At 39.6% G+C, this 20,452-nt stretch overlaps 1 protein-coding gene across 1 annotated transcript; it reads right to left on the reverse strand.

Moving 5' to 3' along the window:
* Positions 1-10,864: 10,864 nt before the first annotated feature.
* LOC112179363 (RING-H2 finger protein ATL54) lies at positions 10,865-12,052 on the reverse strand. Its single transcript, XM_024317763.2, has one exon. It carries the CDS (start codon positions 12,011-12,013, stop codon positions 10,964-10,966), a length of 1,050 nt encoding a protein of 349 aa, XP_024173531.1. The 5' UTR covers positions 12,014-12,052; the 3' UTR covers positions 10,865-10,963.
* Between the last annotated feature and the right edge of the window lie 8,400 nt (positions 12,053-20,452).

A 20,452-nucleotide genomic window follows, 5' to 3' on the forward strand; every position in this document is an offset into this window, starting at 1 on the left:
ACGTATCTTATTTTGTGGTGCTAAAAGAGATTTGATTGAGGGGGAGTCTTGCTCCTCTATAAAAGGGTTTGAAACAGCATTTTACATGCAGAGTTTTATGATTGAGAATTTTAATTATGCTACATAGTCTGCACTAACTGTTTTACAAAACTCTCATTGTTTGTTTGTTTGATTGAGATTGATCATACTGCTTGTTCACTGCATTTATCACTTGCATATGTGATTAAGATCAGTGAGGCTTCAAGGCAAGATTGAATCTGAAGGCGTGTCCAGATTTCTTCATCTATACAGATTGTTTCATAGTTGTTTAGAATAGGACTTTTATAGTTGTGAGCAAGTTAGCATTGTTGCCAGTCAATGTGGTTGAGTTGAATATCACTACTTATGATCTGTAACAACCTTGATTCATATTGGATTTGATTCTCGTGTAGGTTATGTAAACAACCTCGCAGTGAAGTTTCCTCAGTGGAGAGGTTTACACTGCGTCAGCAATTCGTGTGCTATTTTATTTGTGTTGTTGCTTGTTTGAATAACTGTCATTACTCAAACTCTATTAATTTTGTTCCATCCGGTAATTACACATTGAAAATTCTATGCTCCTTTGGTGTGTTTGGATGAAGGAAGAAAAGTTGGAATTTAAATAAAAAATGAGGATTTTATAATTTCTACACATGAATTACCCCGTTTGACATTCTAAGCTTGAAAATTATGAATTTCTCTGTACAAAGAAATGAAAGAATGTTGCAAGAAACTTAGATTTGGTGTGACTAGTCTACATAGGAATGAGATACCTTATGTAATAAGGAGAGTATATTTAATCATAGATTCCCTATCTCTTTTTAGAATAAGATTCTTTATAATATTATGTAATCTTTATACTCTTAACATTATATATATATATATATATATATATATATATATATATATATATATAAGGGCCCTATTATTGGTAAACAAACACACGATTTCTCTCTCAAATTCTCTTATTCTACAACACGTTATCAGCGTGAGAGTACATCTTCCCTTGCTCCCCCTGCCGTGCATGGGCCGCCCCTGCGCTTCTGCGCCAACATCTCTACGCTCTCCCCGACGCCTCCTTTGACCCTGCATCTTTATTTGGTTCTCCGCGCATCCTTAAAAGTGCATCTTGCTTATGCTAATTACATGCTTCTCCTAACTACTTTATGCAAGAAAAATCAAGCATCAATAACCCAATAAGTTTTTATAAAGGTTTCATGCTTTCCTCTTTTTCTTGCTTTTTGTACTCGGGGTTTCTAATATCCCTTGCCTATACCTATCTTTTTTTCTTGTGGCATACAAGTAGAACTGTGGGGGTTCCCGCTGCTCTAAACTCCTGTTCATCGAAACCTTGAACGATTTTTGTTCCCAATCATTATTGAAATATCATTGTTTCGGTTTAATCCAATTCCTTTAAATTCACATCTCTTGGTAGCACTTTCGCTCTAAAACTTATTTTATTATCTATTTTCATTGAAGTATTTTCTTTGCTCCAAAATACTAATATTGCCACATTCTATTAACATTGGTCATAACTCTTTTACAACTAACTCATCTAATTAAATGCGATGTCTAGGTAAGCTTCAGAAAAGGCTATGTACTTAAGTGAGTCTCATTCCACCTAAACCTCATTTCTCCATACCTAGTCATGGCTGATTGGAGTTACTGAAAGAATTGAGTGACGACCATTGTTTGAATTAGTTTAGATTAGAAATTTTTGAGACTTTTGGTGTATTTGTTGGCTTATAGGAATGGTCTCTAGAGAAATATTACAACGTCTCGCGGATAGTGCGACTATGCACACTATTCTCCTAAATAGGCAACTATTTTTTGGAGATGTTGCCTACACACTCCACTGTAACCACTATGGTAGGGCCATCAAATCTTATCAAAGGCCGTGGAATGACCCAGTTTGTTTTGCCTAATGGCATCATATTTACCGTCACAGAGGCTCTCTACACTCCTCAAGTCAAAAGGACCCTTCTGAGCTTTAGGGATATTCGAGTCAATAGATATCTTGCGGAAACGCATTGTGAAAATAAGAATGAATTCTTTTGCATCACCACTAATAATTGCGGCCGTAAATGCATCTTAGAGAAGGTTATGTGTCTCTCTAAGCGGGCTATATGCCACAACTATTTGAGCCATTGAATCCAATAATGTTATAAGAGATGATCTCTTAGATTCTGACACATATTGACTTTGGCACGATAGATTAGGTCATCCTGGTCGTGATATTATGATTCGTATACTTAATACTTTACACAGACATCCTTTCTTTTGAGCTACACAAATCAAGAATCTTAAGGCAATTCCTCAAACCACAAAACGTGATTTCGTACTTCATTCGATGGCCGCCAAGACACTCAGTGCCGCCACCATTGTCACACTCCGCGGGCCACTTGCTTGCTCGGCCATGACTCTTCTTGGCCTGTTCATGCTTCTCGCGTCCCTTGCGGTGCCTTGGTCATGAATTATGCCTCTTTGGCCCAATCAACATCATCATCGGTTATCGCCAAGGCCCTTAGCTCGAATTACAACCCTGTCCCTTAGGGAAATTAGGATTGTGACCGTCCTCTACATAAGATTCCATAGACTCCATCCCATTCTTACAAAGAATCTAAGGGGAAATTTGTAGACCTATTCAACCAATTTGCAGACCATTTAGATATTTCATGGTGTTGGTTGACACATTGACATGCTGGTCACATGTCTCACTCTTGTCCACTCGCAATGCTGTTTATGCTATACTCATGGCCCAAATCATTCAATTACGGGCTCATCAACTGAATTATCCAATTAAGTTGATTTGACTCGATAATTCTAGTGAGTTTACATCGAAAACTTTCAATGACTATTGTATGTCCAATAGGATTGACGTTGAACATCTAGTTCCCAATGTTCACATCCAAAATGATCTCGCATAAGTTACCATTAAAAGATTACAAATGGTTGCTTGAAAGTTAATTATGCGCACCAACCTTCTAACTTTCACATGGGGCTATGCAATTTTGCACGCAGTTATGCTCATTCGTTTGTGGCTTATTGCCACCTAGCCTTTTTCTAGGTCATAGTTGGTATCTGCGTACGAGCTTGACATCTTGCACTTATGCATATTTGGGTGTGCGGTTTATATGCCGATTGCACAACCATAATGTACCAAAATGGGTCCTCAATGAAGAGTGGGTATATATGTTGGAACTGATTCTCCTTCAATCATCTGCTACTTAGAACTCTTGACATGCAATCTTTTTACCACAATATTTGTAGATTGTTATTTTGATGAGACAGTCTTTTAGTCATTAACGGGATAAGAACATCAACATTCAACAAGAACAAAGTAAATTGTTGTTGTCTGTCCCCACTTTGTCTCATCTTGATTCCCGACCTGCATAGTCTGAAACGGAAGTGCGGCGAATTATCAATCTTCAAAACGTGGCAGATTCATTGCCCGATAGATTTTCTAATATTGCTAAAGTGACGAGATCACACATACCTACTGCAAACGTGCCTGCAAGGATAGATATCTCTATCACAAGATGTAGTGTAGCCCCGGGAAGAGCCGAGCATGATGTCACCACTGAAAATAGTGACGTGGTGGCCAATTAGGCCATGGTTTTTGCGTGAGAGATATTTGGGTTTGATGGATTCTCGTCTAAGAAAAATGACAAATTTGGCACAAACTAATTCATTAAACATCGATGTTCATGATCCACCTCATGATAATATTTCGGATTACGGTTATGTCCAAGAGACATTGTTAGAAGACGCTTCAACGTTGGGAACCAATATATAGAAAATAAAGAGATCTCTATTAATTACACTAGTGTACATGGAACGTGCAATCGAAATACGATTATCATTGATGATATATTCGATTACTTTGTTACGCACGATATCATTGATCCTAATAATATCGAACCCCGCTTTGTTGATGAATGGCAACGCAGAGCAGATTGGCCTAAATGGAAAAATGCGATCCATGCTGAATTAGATTCACTAACGAAGAGGAAGATTTTCAAGCCAGTGATGCCGACATCTCCTAATGTAAAACCCATTGAACATAATTGGGTCTTCGTTAGCAAGCGTAATGAGAAAAACTAGGTCATAAGATATAGAGCTCGACTCGTGGCACTAGGATTCTCTCCACGCCCTGGTATCGACTATGAGAAAACATATTCTCTCTTAATGGATGTTATAACCTTCAGATACCGTATCAGTTTAGTAGTTTTAAAAATATTGAATATGTAGCTTGTGGACGTGTTACTGCATATCTATATGGGGATCTAGAGATATGCAGTATCTAACTGCAATAGGCATATTATTGTACTTAGCACAATACATAAGACCAGATATCTCATTCACAAAGAACTTGTTATCTATATCTAGCTTTGCTCCAACGCATTGCCATTGTACTGGTGTAAAGGTCATCTTACGATACCTAAGAGATACGATAGATATGTGCCTAAACTCTAAAGCTTTTCCAAATCAAAATTCGAGTGAAATTTTGATGGATTTTGCTAATGCCGGGTACCTATCTGACCCGCACAAAGTTGTTCCTAAACTGGTTATGTTTTTACAATGAAAAATACCACGATATCTTGGAGGTCTACTAAACAGAACCTCGTTGCTGCTTCTTCAAATCATGTAGAGATTATTGCTATTCATGAGACAGTACGTGAATGTAAATGGCTTAGATCCATAGTTGCACATATTTGAAGTACATGTGGTTTGAAGTCAACCACAGATGAACCTACGTGCATATATGAGGATAATGCTGCTTCATTGAACAAATAAAGCAAGGTTTCATCAAAGATGACAACACCAAGCATATATCACCAAAATTCTTTTACAGTTAGCAACAACAAGTCCTCCTCAGAATCGAAGTGAAGCAAGTTCGATATGAGAATAATGTGGCAGATTTATTCAATAAGTCATTGCCCAAATTCACATTAGCGAAACATGAGCATAGCATTGGTCTATACAAATTATTCGAGCTCCAAAGATTGTAAAATCAGGGGGAGGTTTGATGTCTACATGGTATGCTCGTTCTTATTTTCCCTTCCATCGAGATTGGTTTTGTGCCAAAGGGTTTTTGTTACTCGACAAAGTTTTTAACGAGGCAGTGTGAGAAGTGTCACATTTGGACGTCACAAGGGGGAGTGTTGTAGGAAACCTAGATTTGGTGTGACTAGCTAGTCCAAATAGAAATGAGATACCTTATGTAATAGGGAGAGTATATTTAATCATAGATTTCCTATGTCTTTGCGGAATAGGTTTCCTTGTAATATTATGTAATCTTTGCACTCTTGGCTGTGTATATAAAGGGTCTTATGATCAATGAAGAAACACTCAATTTTCCTCTCAAATTCTCTTATTCTACAACAAGGAATTGATTGTCCAAATTCCTCATTTCAATTTTCATCAAAATAGGTGTCATTTCGAATTTCTTTGCAAAAGTTTACAAAACAAGTTTTTCTTTTCTTTTCTTTTTTGATATTTTAATTTATTTTAAAATTTCTTAAATTTTTACACATTCCAAATTGTAAATAGATATAACCAAACCATGGAAATTGCAGTTAATGGAATTTTAATTAATAATGGAGTTGTATATCACATCATGTCAAAATTTCACAAGGGTTTATTATTGTCTCATCCAAACAGAGCGTTAGAGTATCGAAGTGAAATTTTGAAGTTAGAAATCGTTAAAATGCAAATTATTTGAAATGTGTTATACTTTATTAGCTAATCCAACGACTCTAGTCTCTATAATTTCAATACTTCATAACACTATAGTCCACAGACAACCCCTCTTATGCATGCCCTACCAAGTGATTATTGGGAATGCAATAAAGATTTGGAACCTCATTGTCTCACAAATATGGTCTTTGTTACGCTATCCCACGCCAAACTTAGTAAAGTTTATAGTGGTAGGTGTGACTTCTTATTTTAATAACATTAAGTTAGATTAGGTTGGTTACGCTGATCAAATCATTCATTATCATTGAATGACCAGAGGATCACAAATTTGGAACCAAAAGAGCTAGAACTCCACGATCATGAAGGCTGCTGCCAATTTAATGGCGGATTCAGAGGCTGAGTGTTGGTAACTACCCCATTCAATATTTTTCGGTAGCCAAAATAGTTTATCTTTTGCAAGGTTAGGGAGCAAAATATTGGTAGAAATGCTTTAAAAAGAATAGTACGAGAAACAAGAAACATGATAAGCCAATTCTCTGACCAGTCTCTTCCTCCATGTAAAGTGGCGGAATGCCCCAAGCCCGGATCCAAAAGAATTGCCATCTCAGGTCAATTCGAAGGAGATCCTCCCTGCCATCCGTGGCAGCAACAGCGAACAACGCTTTATCAAAGTGTCCGGGGCTACCCCATAACACTCTATTGCGGTCGTACTCATGGGTGAACGAGAAAACTACTCTGTCACTCCCCCCTAGTACACACGCTGAGACCCTAGGCTTCTCTCCCACCTTCTTCTTCAGTGTCCACAACGCCCTCATTGTGCCAATCAGCGCTTCCATACGATAGGGTTTATTAGTCAATAATCTCCCCACAATCAAGAACTTCTTCGGCTTCCACTGGTCCGGATCATCTGGCAGGATAATCTCTTGCGCCTCCTCCTCTGTCAGAATGAGCCTACGAACCAAACCTCCCAGTTCGTCCTCCATTGAGCAGAGAGCAGATCCAAAACCATGAAGCCCCACCTTCAACACACCAGCCCGACCCACCTTGCTAGTTCATTTTCTATTGATGATGTTTGGTTAGATGAGACTCCTGCTATTATTCAGGATGTACTCTACGAAGATTATTGTCACTGTTCTTCTGTAGCACGGGGTCCAGGTGTTATATCCCCCCAGTTGCAAATTCTACTATTAATATAATAAATGGAACCGGGCGTGGGGCTGAGTCTCCCAGCTAGACTGGGTTCCAAACCCTTTTTTTTTTTTTTTTTTAAAAGAAGCTAAAAACAAGAAACATGATAAGCCACATCGTCTTGCCCGACATGGAGAAAAGTTTTGTCTACCTTTGATCTTTACTGAAGTTATTCCTACCCAAATAGAAGCTAGAACTAATATATGAGTAATCAATCCTACATTTAAATTTAAAACCCTAGGAGAGTATTTCTCTCAACCTAGTCTTCTACAGCACCCTAGCCTCTGGCCTCTAGCCTCTTGCTATCACTTCCTCCTCTCCATGGCCTCCATAGATGCTGTCACAGCAAGCTTTGCTACTCCTCTTACTCTCGCAAAGAGTGGTAGCGCCCCAGATCTGGGAAAGATCGATGGTGGTCTTGTGTGCAGGTCCTCCCAATCTTTTCTACTCGGCAAACCTTTGATCGAGGATGACAATGATGTGCCTCTTGTCACTCTGAAGAAGAAGAAGACGGGAAGTAAGAACAAGAGCCAGCGTCCCAGTAACTGCAATTGAAGGTTTGGTTTCTAGCCCGAGAGATAAGGGCAAAGGAAAGCCTATTTCCTGGTCCCTTGCCTACCACTAAAAATTGGGTCTTCTATTACTTTCTTCTTAGTTTACTTTAGTTGTACACCAATTGAGGTCTCTAGGCGACTAAGTTTACTTTTTAAAGAGGGGTTGATAGTGAGGACTTGATTTCTTGTTGTTTAGGCTCAATAAGTGAGCGTATGTGTTAACAGTGAGGGTCATCTGTTTTTTGCTTGATAGCTTATACGTGCCTTTTGGCCATGGATAAGTACTGAAGTTATTTATTTTCTGAAGAGAAAAATTCAGCTACCGTCTCCAAACTATTTTGCCATGGTCAATTTGATACCCGAACTCTCAAAAGTATCAATGATACCCAAAGACCTAAATTGATATCAACGTGATACTTTCGTCCAAAATTTCTGACGGCACCATCTGTTTGCTGACGTGGCAAGCACATGGGTCCCAAAAAAAAAAAGTGAAATGACCAATTTACCCTTCTTTTTTTTATAGAAAAATTCATCTACCTTCCCAAACTATTTTGCCAAAGCCAATTTGATACCCGAACTCTCAAAAGTATCAATGTGATACCCAAATACCTAAATTGGTATCAACGTGATACTTCCGTTCAAAATTTTGACGGCGCCGTCTGTTTGCTGACGTGGCAAGCACGTGGGTCCCAAAAAAAAGTGAAATGACTAATTTACCCTCTTTTTTTTTGTTAATTCATTTTTTTCCTTTTCTTTTCATTTCTTTTTCTTCCTTCTTCTTCTTCTGGGATTTTCTTCTTCTTCTTCTTAGGGTTTCGCGGCACCAAGCAGCTTGGGGCTGAAGCTCCTAATCGAACCCGATACCGGTCGAAGAACCTGCTGGTGCTGAGATGATCAACGACCGGTCGGCATAAATTGGGGTCGCCGAGTTGTTGAGCGAGACGAGGTGTTCAGCTGGAAGGTACCGTGAGAGAGTGGTCGTCGAGGCGGAGTACGTACGGTCTCTGAAGGGAAGGCTGTCCAGTTCTAGGGAAGCCATTTTAGCTATTCTTCTTCTTCTTCTTCTTCTCTCCTCCTCTCTCTCTCTCCTCTCCTTCTCCTCCGCCCAAACCATCACTAACGCTGCCGAGATCCTCTCCAATTCCTGCTACAAATCCATCTCCCTCGCACTCTTGTGGATTAACCACCTCCTCCCATCGCTTTCCCTGTCTGATCACTCAAGTCCCTCCCGTTCGGCGCCAAGATCGTTACCATGCTCGACGACTACTCTCTCACGGTACCTTCCAGCTGAACGCCTCGTCTCGTTCAACAACTCGGTGGCCCCAATTTACGCCGACGGGTTGTTGATCATCTCAGCACCAGTAGGTTCTTCGATCGGTATCGGGTTCGATTGGAAGCTTCAGCCCCAAGCTGCTTGGCGCCGCGAAACCCTTAGAAGAAGAAGAAGAAGGAAGAAAAAGAAATGAAAAGAAAAGGAAAAAAATGATTTAACAAAAAAAGAGAGGGTAAATTGGTTATTTCACTTTTTTTTTGGACCCACGTGCTTGCCACGTCAGCAAACAGACGGCGCCGTCAGAATTTTGGACGGAAGTATCACGTTGATACCAATTTAGGTATTTGGGTATCACATTGATACTTTTGAGAGTTCGGGTATCAAATTGGCTTTGGCAAAATAGTTTGGGGACGGTAGATGAATTTTTCTAAAAAAAGAAGAAGGGTAAATTGGTCATTTCACTTTTTTTGGGACCTATGTGCTTGCCACGTCAGCAAACAGACGGCGCCGTCAGAAATTTTGGACGAAAGTATCACGTTGATACCAATTTAGGTCTTTGGGTATCACATTGATACTTTTGAGAGTTCGGGTATCAAATTGGCCTTGGCAAAATAGTTTGGGGACAGTAGCTGGATTTTTCTCTTTTCTGAAAATAAAAGTTAGAACTAAGCCAAACAAATACAACACTAACTACTTATTAGGTGAGATATTGACATGATATGCATTTTTGCATCATAATACCAATCTCCTCATTTGAAGGCATAAATATATATATATATTTGTATCATATTTACTAGGCCTGGGCATGGTCCCAGCCCGACATGCATTTATCAAGGCCCGGGACCAAGCCCGAAATATTCGGGTCGGGCCCAAATTTCATTTTCCAACTTCGGGGACCGGAAAGGCCCGGACCAAAAAGAATGGGCCGGTCCTGCGGGTTATTTCGGTCCCAAACGTTCAATTATGCTTCTATGCTGATATTCATTTTCTGAAGGATTTCTTTCTGATTCTGACATTCTGCTTAGAGCAGTGCTTAACCCATCATACAATGCAACAAAGGAAGCTTCAAACTGAAGAAAATAACATCCAAACCAAATGAAATGAAGAAAAAGCAAGGAAATGAAATAGATAATTGCATTAAAATTGAAGGAGTCAGTTTCCTTGGGGCGATTATTGGTACCAAATCAACATCATCTAGAGCTTTCTTGCCGACAAGATTTTTTGAAGGATTTCTTTCTGATTCTAACCTTCTGGGTTGAGGCAGTATCCCAATTCCCCAACTTCATCCTTAGTTCCCTACAATATCAGAAAAGGAAAAAAGTAAAAACCACTTCAATAAAAGCTTGCAACCAGTCCATAAGAATTCCAAATTCAATCCAACAATCACAATATTGACATCGGGCTTTGCTGGAATGGCTGACTTCAACCTTCTTCCCATCCAAAACTTCTGTAATTGGACAATCAAACTTCTCAAAAATGTTGGAGCTTCGATTTCCATTTTGGGATCTGAGTCAACCTAGGGTTTAGAATGAAGGGGTTTAGAATTGGGAATTTAGGATGGGGCTTTAGAAGGCTGGGTTCTTCATTCTCTTCAAATTGGGAAATCTGGAATTAAAGGAATTAGGGTTCTTATTAGAAGAATAGAGGTTGGAGAAGAGAAAAGGCTCGGGGGGGGGGGGGGGGGGAATGAAAAAACTGGAAGGAATCAGGGAAATAGGGAATAAATGAATAATGGATCGGGCTTTTCGGGCTTTAGAATATTTGGATTACAGGGCCCGGGACCAGCCCATAAATTTCTAAATGGTCCGGGCCTATCATTTTTGTGTATTTTTTATTTCAAAGCCCGGCCCGGACCTAGCGGTCCGGATCGGTCCGATCCGGGTTTCCGGGCTTTCGGGCTAAAATGCCCAGGCCTAATATTTACCGATCTCTAATTATATGAAGATAAAATTCATTGTTCTATTAGAGGATGTACAAAGTGTTTACATTTACCATGCAGACATCAATTGAGTATTGCCTGTCACATCGTGCAGTTTAAAAGCCTTATTCGAGGTCTGCTTTAAGACCATTGCTGCCAAACATACAAAACTTCAAGATCATCTGAAGCAGATTTTACCCTAGCTAGAACTCATCCCATTTTCTTGACCCTCTCCTTATTGAGAGTACATGATTATAAATCTCTATATTACAGCACAAACATTTCACTTTAAAACATATATGACCATAAACTTCAGAGGGGAACAACTGAATTCATCCCCCATTTATGTCTCAAAGACAACAATCTCGACCTTCCACTACAAGAAAAAGACCTTTTCATCAAAACGGGACTTATATGAAGACATTGCTCAATTGAAGACTGACGATTTCGAGCAACATCTGAATGGAACTTGGTTTCAGCCGACGAAGAATCCATCGAAATAGACCTTCTTAATGGAACTTCATTAAGAGTTATTACCTCTTTTGATGTAGTTCCATTGCCAAACTGGTGTTCTTCACCGTCATCCTCTGTTCCAGCTCTGTTTTCACACACCTGATTGTCATATCCCACTTGATTATTCACATCCAATTCACTTTCAATCTCAGAAATCTCCATCAGGGTCTCTCCATTTGTGTCTATGCCATCCCCATTTTGATCTCCGGAACCCAAATCAAGCCTCACAATGTTCGAATTACCGAGAGTCTCAGAAGTAATATAGGCACGGCATAGAGGGCAATTTGTGTGAGACCTCAACCAAGTATCAATACAATTCATATGAAAAGCATGACTACACTTGGGCAATAATCTAAGCATCTCATCTTCATGAAACTCATTTAAACAAACAGAGCACTCTGTCCCTTCAATCAAGCCCTCACATTTCTTATACTTACAAACTGTGATAGAATTTATGATAGATTGCTGCAATCCAACGGTGGTGATGAACCATATTGGGTGATCAACTTGATTCTCTGCAAGAAATTCCTCATCTCCGCTGGTTGATTCGGACTGTGGAGATCCATTGTTTCTATTAGGACTGCAGAAACTTGAACAGGACTTTACTATAATGACATAGTAGGCAATGAGAAGGAAAAGCCCAGCTAGCAAAGAGAGGAACAGAATCACATAAGGTGAGATATGGTGGTTTTGGTCACTTTGATCAATGGCAGGAAATGGTGGTGGTGGGGGAATATAGATATCTGTATAGGGGTAACAATCATATGTGCAATCTGGGCAGTCTGGGCAGTCAGTTTGGTTTGAGGAAAATGGTGCTGGGAAGAGTTTCCTGTGTCTGATCACCGCCATATTAAAATGGGTGTGTGAAGAAATTCATGAATTTCAGATGGAATTTGTCAAAGAAGATAAAATTAGGGAAAGAGAGTGGAGTAAGGTAAAGTGTCACTTTTTGTTTGAATTAGAAGAGAAGAAACCAATAAACCTGGTTAAGAAATTAACACATCCTTTTCAAGGTTGAGTGGGAGGTAATGTTGTGTTTGTAATTTGGTATTTGTGTTATGTCAGGAACTTTATTGCCTACAAACCCATGCATAGTTGAGTGATGCATTTGTTATTACTATTATGGTGTCTTGCCTACATTTTCATATACCGCTGCCCAATATAGCTAGGGACAGTTGGTTGTATTTGTTGATATGAATCCATCACTCTCAGTTATTATCCCTTTGCCACTTCAAAATTCAATTTATTTTCTTCATGGTAGCTAACAACATTTATTCATAAAATGGGAATAGAAATTAGAAAGAAGATGATGGATTGAAAAAAAAAAAAATAATAAATAAAAAACATAAAGAAGAAGAAAAACACTAATGGAAATTTTGTGCCTAGTAACGGCGGCGGCATCCCAATCGTGACTTCATTGGCTTGCAACGGTTGCTTGTCCTATACTTATCTCACTCATGACCTGAAGTACTCAGCGGCCAAGTCTGGTGCATATAACGATTTTACAGTGTGGTTTCAGCCTTTAGATCTTAACTGTTGGGAGATGTTGACACAAATGTGCTCACGTCTTAATTCAGTGGAAGCGTAAATGGCTGAATAATTGAATCGACCAACTGATGAGAAGTGGATGGGGAAAGGGTCAGGGGCGTAACTAGTCACAAGGCTGGTTGGGCTATAGCCCAATCCAGAATCAAGGAGAAAAAGCCCCAACCATCGGTATTTCTAGGGCTGCCACTTGGTTTGGTAATTACCAAACCGACCGAATACCAACCGATGTTTTAGGTTTGGTAAATCGACTTTTTGGTAATCGAGACCGATAAAACTGAAATCGAAAATTACCGAAAAAGTTGGTTTGGTTTTGGTAAATATCGAATCTATCGATTATCTAAATATTAGATTTATATACTACAGTTTTCAATACACATACATGTATATTAAAAAATAAACATAAAACTTTTATAATAGTATGAACATTACTATATATACTACATTAATAGTATATGTATTTTAAGTAACCTAGTCAACGATGGTTAAATAACCTAGTTTTATTGAAAATTGCTAAAACTTGATGTCATATATACAAAAGAAAGCTATAATTAGGAGATGAATACAAAGTTTATGACTATAAAATTCAAAAACCTAGTTTTGTTCATTCTAATTTATATTATAAAGAATTAGTTGTTCTAAAGTTGGTAATACCGAAAATCAAAATACTGAATTTGGTAGATATAATTAACAACCGAAAATTTTGGTTGGTAATTGGTAACTCAGTTTTGAAACCGAAAGCTTTGGTTTTGAAGTTGGTAATATCTATAACCGATTCGAACCGACCGAGTGACAGCCCTAGGTATTGCCCATAGTACTTTAAAAAAAAATATAAAAAAATTATACACACACACACACACACACATCATATTAAATTATTAATCCTCAGTTCGCGACTTCCTTTAGTTCCTTACCAGAGAGTAGCCGACAACATTCCTCTTCCTGACTTCCTTAGTTCCTAATCCTCAGCTCCTCCGACCGAGTTCGTCAGTTCGTAAGTTCCTCTTCCTCAGTTCCTCCAACTTGATTAGCTCCAGATCACCCACATAAAGGTACTTCTAAGTTCTAATTTCATCTCTCCTAAGCCCCATTGATGGGTTTTGCTTGCAATTGACTGTGAGCTTTGAATTTCAGAGGCTTCAATTGAAGTATTCGGAAGATTGGAACTTCGTAAGAGATCATTGAATGGCAGAAGTCTGAAATGTTTCCAAATCCTATCATTCATGTGAGTTCTATCTTTCTAATTCTTTGCTTAATTGCTTTGAGGTCATGAGGTGGCCGGTGGATGTTCTGGTATATCTGTGGATTAGTGGATGTTTGAAATATGTGATAGGGATGACGGATGGGCTATTGATAAATGATAATTAGTATATTAGTTGTTTTGCAGTGAATTAATTGGTTTGCGGTGGCTATTGGAAGCTTGCAATATTAAATATGGATGTTTGAAATATGCAATATTATATGTGGTTGCTTTGGTAGATTTCTGCCAACTTAGGGAGGTCTTTATATATGCCAATATGCCATGTCCTGGTGTCCATTGTTTTGGTCATTAGAATATTAGGCTGTTTATATAAATATTGTTCACTTGCTTCAGTTTCTTAGTTTTTGTTTTTTGTTGTTTTTGTTTTGGTTATAAGTTATAACCTGGTGCTTGAATCTTGATGTTGGTTTTTGGTTTTTGTATATATGTATAATTTTAATAATGATATATTCAGATCTGAAGATGTTTGCAATCTTGCTTTGAAGTTTATTCCTATGGATTTTTCATCATCTGATATGCTTGCTCTAGATATGGAGTGTGGATATTTTCTAACAGATATTTAGAGGGATCCAAGATTTGCCAAGACAATTTCTGTGTCTGATTTGTGTCGGCGGTTAGTTGAATCAAGAAAGTCAGCATTATTTCCTATGAATTATAGATTGATTTGTCTTGTGTTGACTCTGCCGGTTTCTACAGCAACAACAGAGAGAGCATTTTCGGCTATGAACATCATCAAAAATAAACTTAGAAATAAGATGGAAGATGACTTTCTTGATGATTTGATGCTCTCAAAATTGAAAAAGAATTTGCTGATAGTATTGACAATGATTCTGTGATTGCTGAGTTTGAAATGAGTAAGCCTCGGAGGGTACGATTTAGTTAGTTTTTATTATTTCACAACAAGTTTATGCTTGTAACTTTTAATTTAAGGGTTTTGGTTTTATGTCCCCCCCCAATTTTATGTTTTGAATGAATTAAAGGCATGACGATGACCCTCCCACTGGGTTCCAAACCTCAAAAGAAAAAAAATTTACGAGCTTGCAAAATTTTTATGCACTTAAATCTAGCCCAACCCATATTCAGATCCTGGAAAGGGTGGCTGTTGTTTTGGGCTGCACTGCCCTAAATCAGGCGTTCAGGTTATTTAGACTATTACAGAGGGTAGAGTCAGCCTTATTGACCATTTAGTTATCGGGTTCTTTAGAGTAGACGTCAATGTTTTGGACCTCGTCCGTTCTACATTTCAAAGCTTTTTGATCCTCCTGCTATAGATAGATACAGATGTTTTGTCCGAACCACAATTGCCCGCTTAGAGGAACAGCTTATCGTGTCATTTTTTTCTAGGTGATTCTTGATGGATAACAACAGAAAACTAAATGTAGTTTGATTATTTGATTTTTCCTCCCAAATGCAAGGTGGAAGCACCAGAACAACAATTTATCTAATGAGTTCAACCAAAACATTCAAAACGGCACGGTAATGATATAGAGTAGGGATGAGTTTTTTTTTTTTTCAGCCAAATTTATCACCTGGTGGTTGTCCCAATCATGACCTTGGGCTTATTCAGAGCATATCTTAAGGAAGTCAAGATCTCGTGTCTTGAGATTTGTGTCTCATTTTGGTCTTCCTTAAAGTTAAAGGCTTGTAACTTTTTAAGGCTGCATTTTCTACTCTAAACTCCTGTTGAATTTTACTTTCTTAGACAATCCAAAGTAATCAATTCCCTTTAAAAAAAAAGTAATCAATTCAAATAGTCGATGCAAATATCCTTATTTATTTATTTATTTATTTTTAAGGAGCTATGTAAATTTCATTAATTATTGAAGAAATTGTTACCCACTAGATATTGAAAATAAGTCCCTTAAAAATTAACCTTACACTTCAACGCCTAAAGTCCAAGTATACAGAACAATTAAGTAAGGTAAAGCCGACAATGGCCATACTACAAAAAATCAGGAATCCCATACTCAACTAAACCATGTTAAAACATAAGTAACCAACCCATACAACAACTAATAAAGGACCCCCGCCCTTGACCTGTTACCACCGAAGGTAAGGAACCATCATTGTTTCCTGGTAAACATAAAGTAAAAAAGTAAAATAGTCTGGCTCTAAAAGTAAATCCAAGCCAAGTCACCTAACCCTACCAAATATTGATAGAGACTTATTGGTAGCAAGATACACCTAAGCTAAGAAAAAATAAAAAATAAAAAACTAAAAAACAAGCAACCCAATTAGGGCCCAAGGATAGAGCCCAAGCCTAAGATGTAGCTCAAAGCATAGTAGGGTTACTACATCCCATAGATAAGACCTAACCTACCGCACTACATTGTCAACACTGCCGCTGCCATCGTCTTTTGCCGTCGCATAGTTAGTGTTCTCACACTCCAGTTGTTGTCATAAAAGTAAGGGCTGCCACCCACCATAGCTAGCACAATCACAGCCTTATCCCACCTACGACCCCTGCATTTCGATCTGAACCACCACCCTCACATCAATCTGATCCAACAATGACCCTTCGCTACTCCCACCAACCAACCTCAAAAGCAAGCTAAGTCGACATTTGAGATGAGATCCTACTGCCTCCATCAATACCATTGGTTGGAACACTAAACCAATTACTGAAGTCCTTTCTTGGGAAGCCAAAGAGGAAAGAATACTATGACCCGTCCGGCTGCACTCGCTGCAAACAGATTACGCCAAGGGCCTACGTCTTTGCAGAGAGCAACTGGATGAGAAATAGCAAAGAGGAAAACTTAGGTTTAGTGAAGCGTGTGGGAGCGTGTTTCTTGACATTAGCAATATTTAATTCAAAAGGTTTATAACTGGTTTAATTTATGTAGGGCGAGAATATGACCGGTTTAACCGGAAAACGATTTAAGTAAAGAAGCGGTGTAGAATCAAGAAAAATAATTAAATAATATGTAATTCCTGCATAATGAGGTTATTAGCTGCTGGAATATTCCAGAAGATGTGGTTTTGGACTTTTCGGATTGCTCATGAGAAAAGTTAGGTTTTGGATTGTGAATTGTTTTGCAGTCCGTTTGAGACGCATTATACTTTTCTGGAATGGGAACGACGAAATCTACAAGACTCACTTTAGTGAGACCTACTAGATTTAGGCCAAAATATATCGTATTAATTATCCGATTTGAGATTTAATATTTTTAGGCTAGTTTTACATTTTCTTTTTATTTTTAGGATCTTAGTTTTCTTTTTAATTTGAATTCTTTAGGATTTCTTGTTAGATTATGATTAGGATTTGGATACCTGGATAAGCACCATCATGCTTTGTGTTAGGAACAATTTTTCATATCAAATTTAATAAATCAGAAAATTTTCTCTATTTCAGTGGTGGACTCTAGAATTATGTCTTTTAGGGTTTATCGCTTGTAAACCCAAGTTACTTCAACTGTGTCCTTTTTTTTTTTTAAGAGTGATTTTTTTTTAATAGTTTGAAACAATATTTATGCTTTTAGTACATAAAATATACGGTACATAAAAGATCGGTTGTTGAAGGGGGTGCTGGTGGATTGGCAGTCCGGTCGGGGTTGCTTTCTAGGCTGATGGCTGGGATAATGACCGACGGGGTTTGCAGGGGGTTTTGCTAGAGCCGAGTGATGGTGGTGGCGGTGCTGCAGTGGAAGATGACCAATCTCAGGTAGGATTTTGTGGTGGCGATACTATTGTCGGCTGTCATGCCAGATTTGCGGCTGGAATTGACGATGGAGGTGAGGCCGGTGGTGGCGACTTTGCAAGGTCTGAGGTCGTCAGGCGTGCTAGGGTTTCCCTAGGTTCCGGTTTTTGGGCTCTTGGTTGGGGCTTGGGCCTTTCTGGGGGCTGGAAGTTGCCTAAAGATGGTAGAGATGTTGGGGATGCAGGTGCAGCATCTTCTACTAGCAATTTTTAAGTTTCTTTTGGGTCGTAAAATCTAGTTTACTCGGTTATTACATTTATTTAACTTGCTTATGAGTTTTTAGGTTTTGCTAGAATTGTTTGAGCCTAAAAGTATTTTTGGCAAGATCCTTTGAGGGGGTTCAGCATAGCAGGCTGATACCTGCGGCCCAAAATGAAGTCTACTTGGGTTTGAGTTATAGCTTCGCCTATTCCGAAATTCATAAGTAAAAAGAGCCCTTATAGGAATCAAGTAGCAGAGGCCGATTAGGGATCTTTAATCAATAATCCTTCTATGGCAAGAAACAGTCGAAACCCTAAGGTATAAATACTGGGTTTCAGGGACAAACAAAGACACAACTCTTCAATCAACTAATTGCACAGATTATCAAAGTCTCTTCGGAGCAAAGCTACCTTCAACCTAGTTGAAAACCAGCGAAGCAAGGGCAAGGGTAACACCCTCGCAACCTAGTGAAGCTAAAGTCACGCTTTAGCAAACCCATACTTTCTCCTACTTCCCGGTGATTGCTCTGCTTAACCTACAACGTTAAGTATCGACTCGGTGATGCAAGAGATCACACCACAAGTTCCTATCCGTAAGGCGAAATTCCTTTTCCGAAAGGCAAAGAAAAGAACCTGGTGACGAGATTGGTGCTCTTCTTGTCCATAGCATTTGAGAAGAAGTCAGGTCAAGGGACACCCCGACGACTGCACCGCACGGTGCTGGCACGCTCGTGCACTCAAAAGAGAATGTTTGTACGCCAGAATAGTTTTGGAGCCAAACATTTTGGCACGCCCAATGGGACTTGTACTAGAGTTTCTTCGCGATCGCCACCATTGGGAAGTCAAACAGAAACCCTTACCAAAAGGTTTACGTTAACTGCCCGAAACACAAGACCTCCAGTTACAGGCCGCACTCTCGTGCAGACTGTCGTGGTCTTTCTGACGAACAAGCAATCCAAAGATTTTCTCTCAACCCGCCATCATCTGAGATGTTAACTGAACGGGGAGGAAATCACCAGCCCATCACTGAGGGTGAGAATATTCCCATCATCCAGCCTAGTGAGCGTGGAGATGCCTCTGATACCACCAATGTGGTTGAAGACGAGGTGATAACAGATGGCTATGTGCCCATCCCCATCCTAGAGAATGCAAACATAGAGGAGCGACTTGCCATCATGCAAAAGAACAATGCCTCATTCTGGGAAAAGAAAACAAAGGTTTCGCGATGCAACGACAAAGGTTTGAGGATGCTATGAGCATGATCCGGAAACTCGAGCATGATACACGGCAAACGCATGGGCGTTTAGGGCATTTAATGCGACAAACTCAGGACAATCACGAGCAACTCGTGGACATGATAAATGCCCAGGCCGCCCAGAGCAAGAATATCGCTACAGAGGTCGCGACTATTCACAATGATGGGTCCAATCTCATGACCCAAGTTGCCATGCAGAAAGTTGACCTGGATCAGGCTAAAGAGGTTTTGAATAAGACATTGGGAGATCCCAATGCTATCCTTGGTTCTCTTGGTTAGCACGCCGGATCTTGCAAATACGTGCCACTAAATGCTCGAGATAAGGTTAGTAGCAGTAATACTGCCACACCCTCTACAGCTGCTACACTGCATTGGCTAAGAGTAAGGAGAAGGCCCTGGTAATCTGCGACAATGACAAAGCTACTTCGCCAGTCGGGCAAAAGAGCAAGACTCTAAAAATCAGCAACAGAGAGGAGAATGTGTACCAAGAGCTTCCAGGAAACTACTATGGAATTGAGCAGGCAGGCAACCCGGTCAGAATAATGGCCTTGGCAAAGGATGTGTCTGCACCGACTCCTACTCTTTAACAGTCGAATATCCCTAAGGTCATCTACCTAGGAAAAGGAATGGTGGCCGCTGGCCAGACTGCTCCTACTTTACAGACCACTCGCCAGACTGTGGCAACACCTCCTCCTCTCGGTCTAGATTATGTGAGGCGTGAAGAGGTAGAGGAGATGATCAGATTGGCTAATCCAAGGGCGCACCTTGATGAGGTTTATAAGGGGCCTTTTCTGCCACATATAATGCTCGCGCCTTTTCCGAGGTTGATTTGGCCTCCCTTACCCAGATGGCCCAACAACCCACTGAGTCTGCTGTTGCTTATCTTCAACGATTCTAGATCCAAAAGGCCAAGCTGAACATGGTTCTGCCAGAAAGAGAATTGGTTAAGTTGGAAATCAAGGGCCTAGAGCCATGCCAACGAAAGAAACAACATGGCAGCGTGATCAAATCCATAGGAGAACTGATCACGGAGGTAGGTAGCTTTGAATACCTTCTCAAAGAGACGGATGCTAGGAAGAATGCATCCAAAGGAACATATGTCCTTGGGAAACACTGGACAGTGGCTGCTCTAAACTATCAGTGAACCACTTATGACCTTTACTATCCGGGCGAATGATATTTCTGCCTTCGAGCTAACCGGAAGGAAGAGCTCAGAACAGCTCTCAAACAATTGAAGTTGACTAAGGAACCAGTCAAGCTCAAGTCGGTGGCGTTCACCAAACCTGAATTCACGACATATACGTATGATGCCAACAAAGTGCATGAAATA

Source organism: Rosa chinensis, chromosome 7 (genome assembly GCF_002994745.2).
Source record: "Rosa chinensis cultivar Old Blush chromosome 7, RchiOBHm-V2, whole genome shotgun sequence".
Lineage (NCBI taxonomy): Eukaryota > Viridiplantae > Streptophyta > Magnoliopsida > Rosales > Rosaceae > Rosa > Rosa chinensis.

Bases quoted from the DNA above. Each gene is read 5' to 3' on its own strand.
- LOC112179363 (XM_024317763.2), bottom strand. From the start codon at position 12,013: ATGGCGGTGATCAGACACAGGAAACTCTTCCCAGCACCATTTTCCTCA.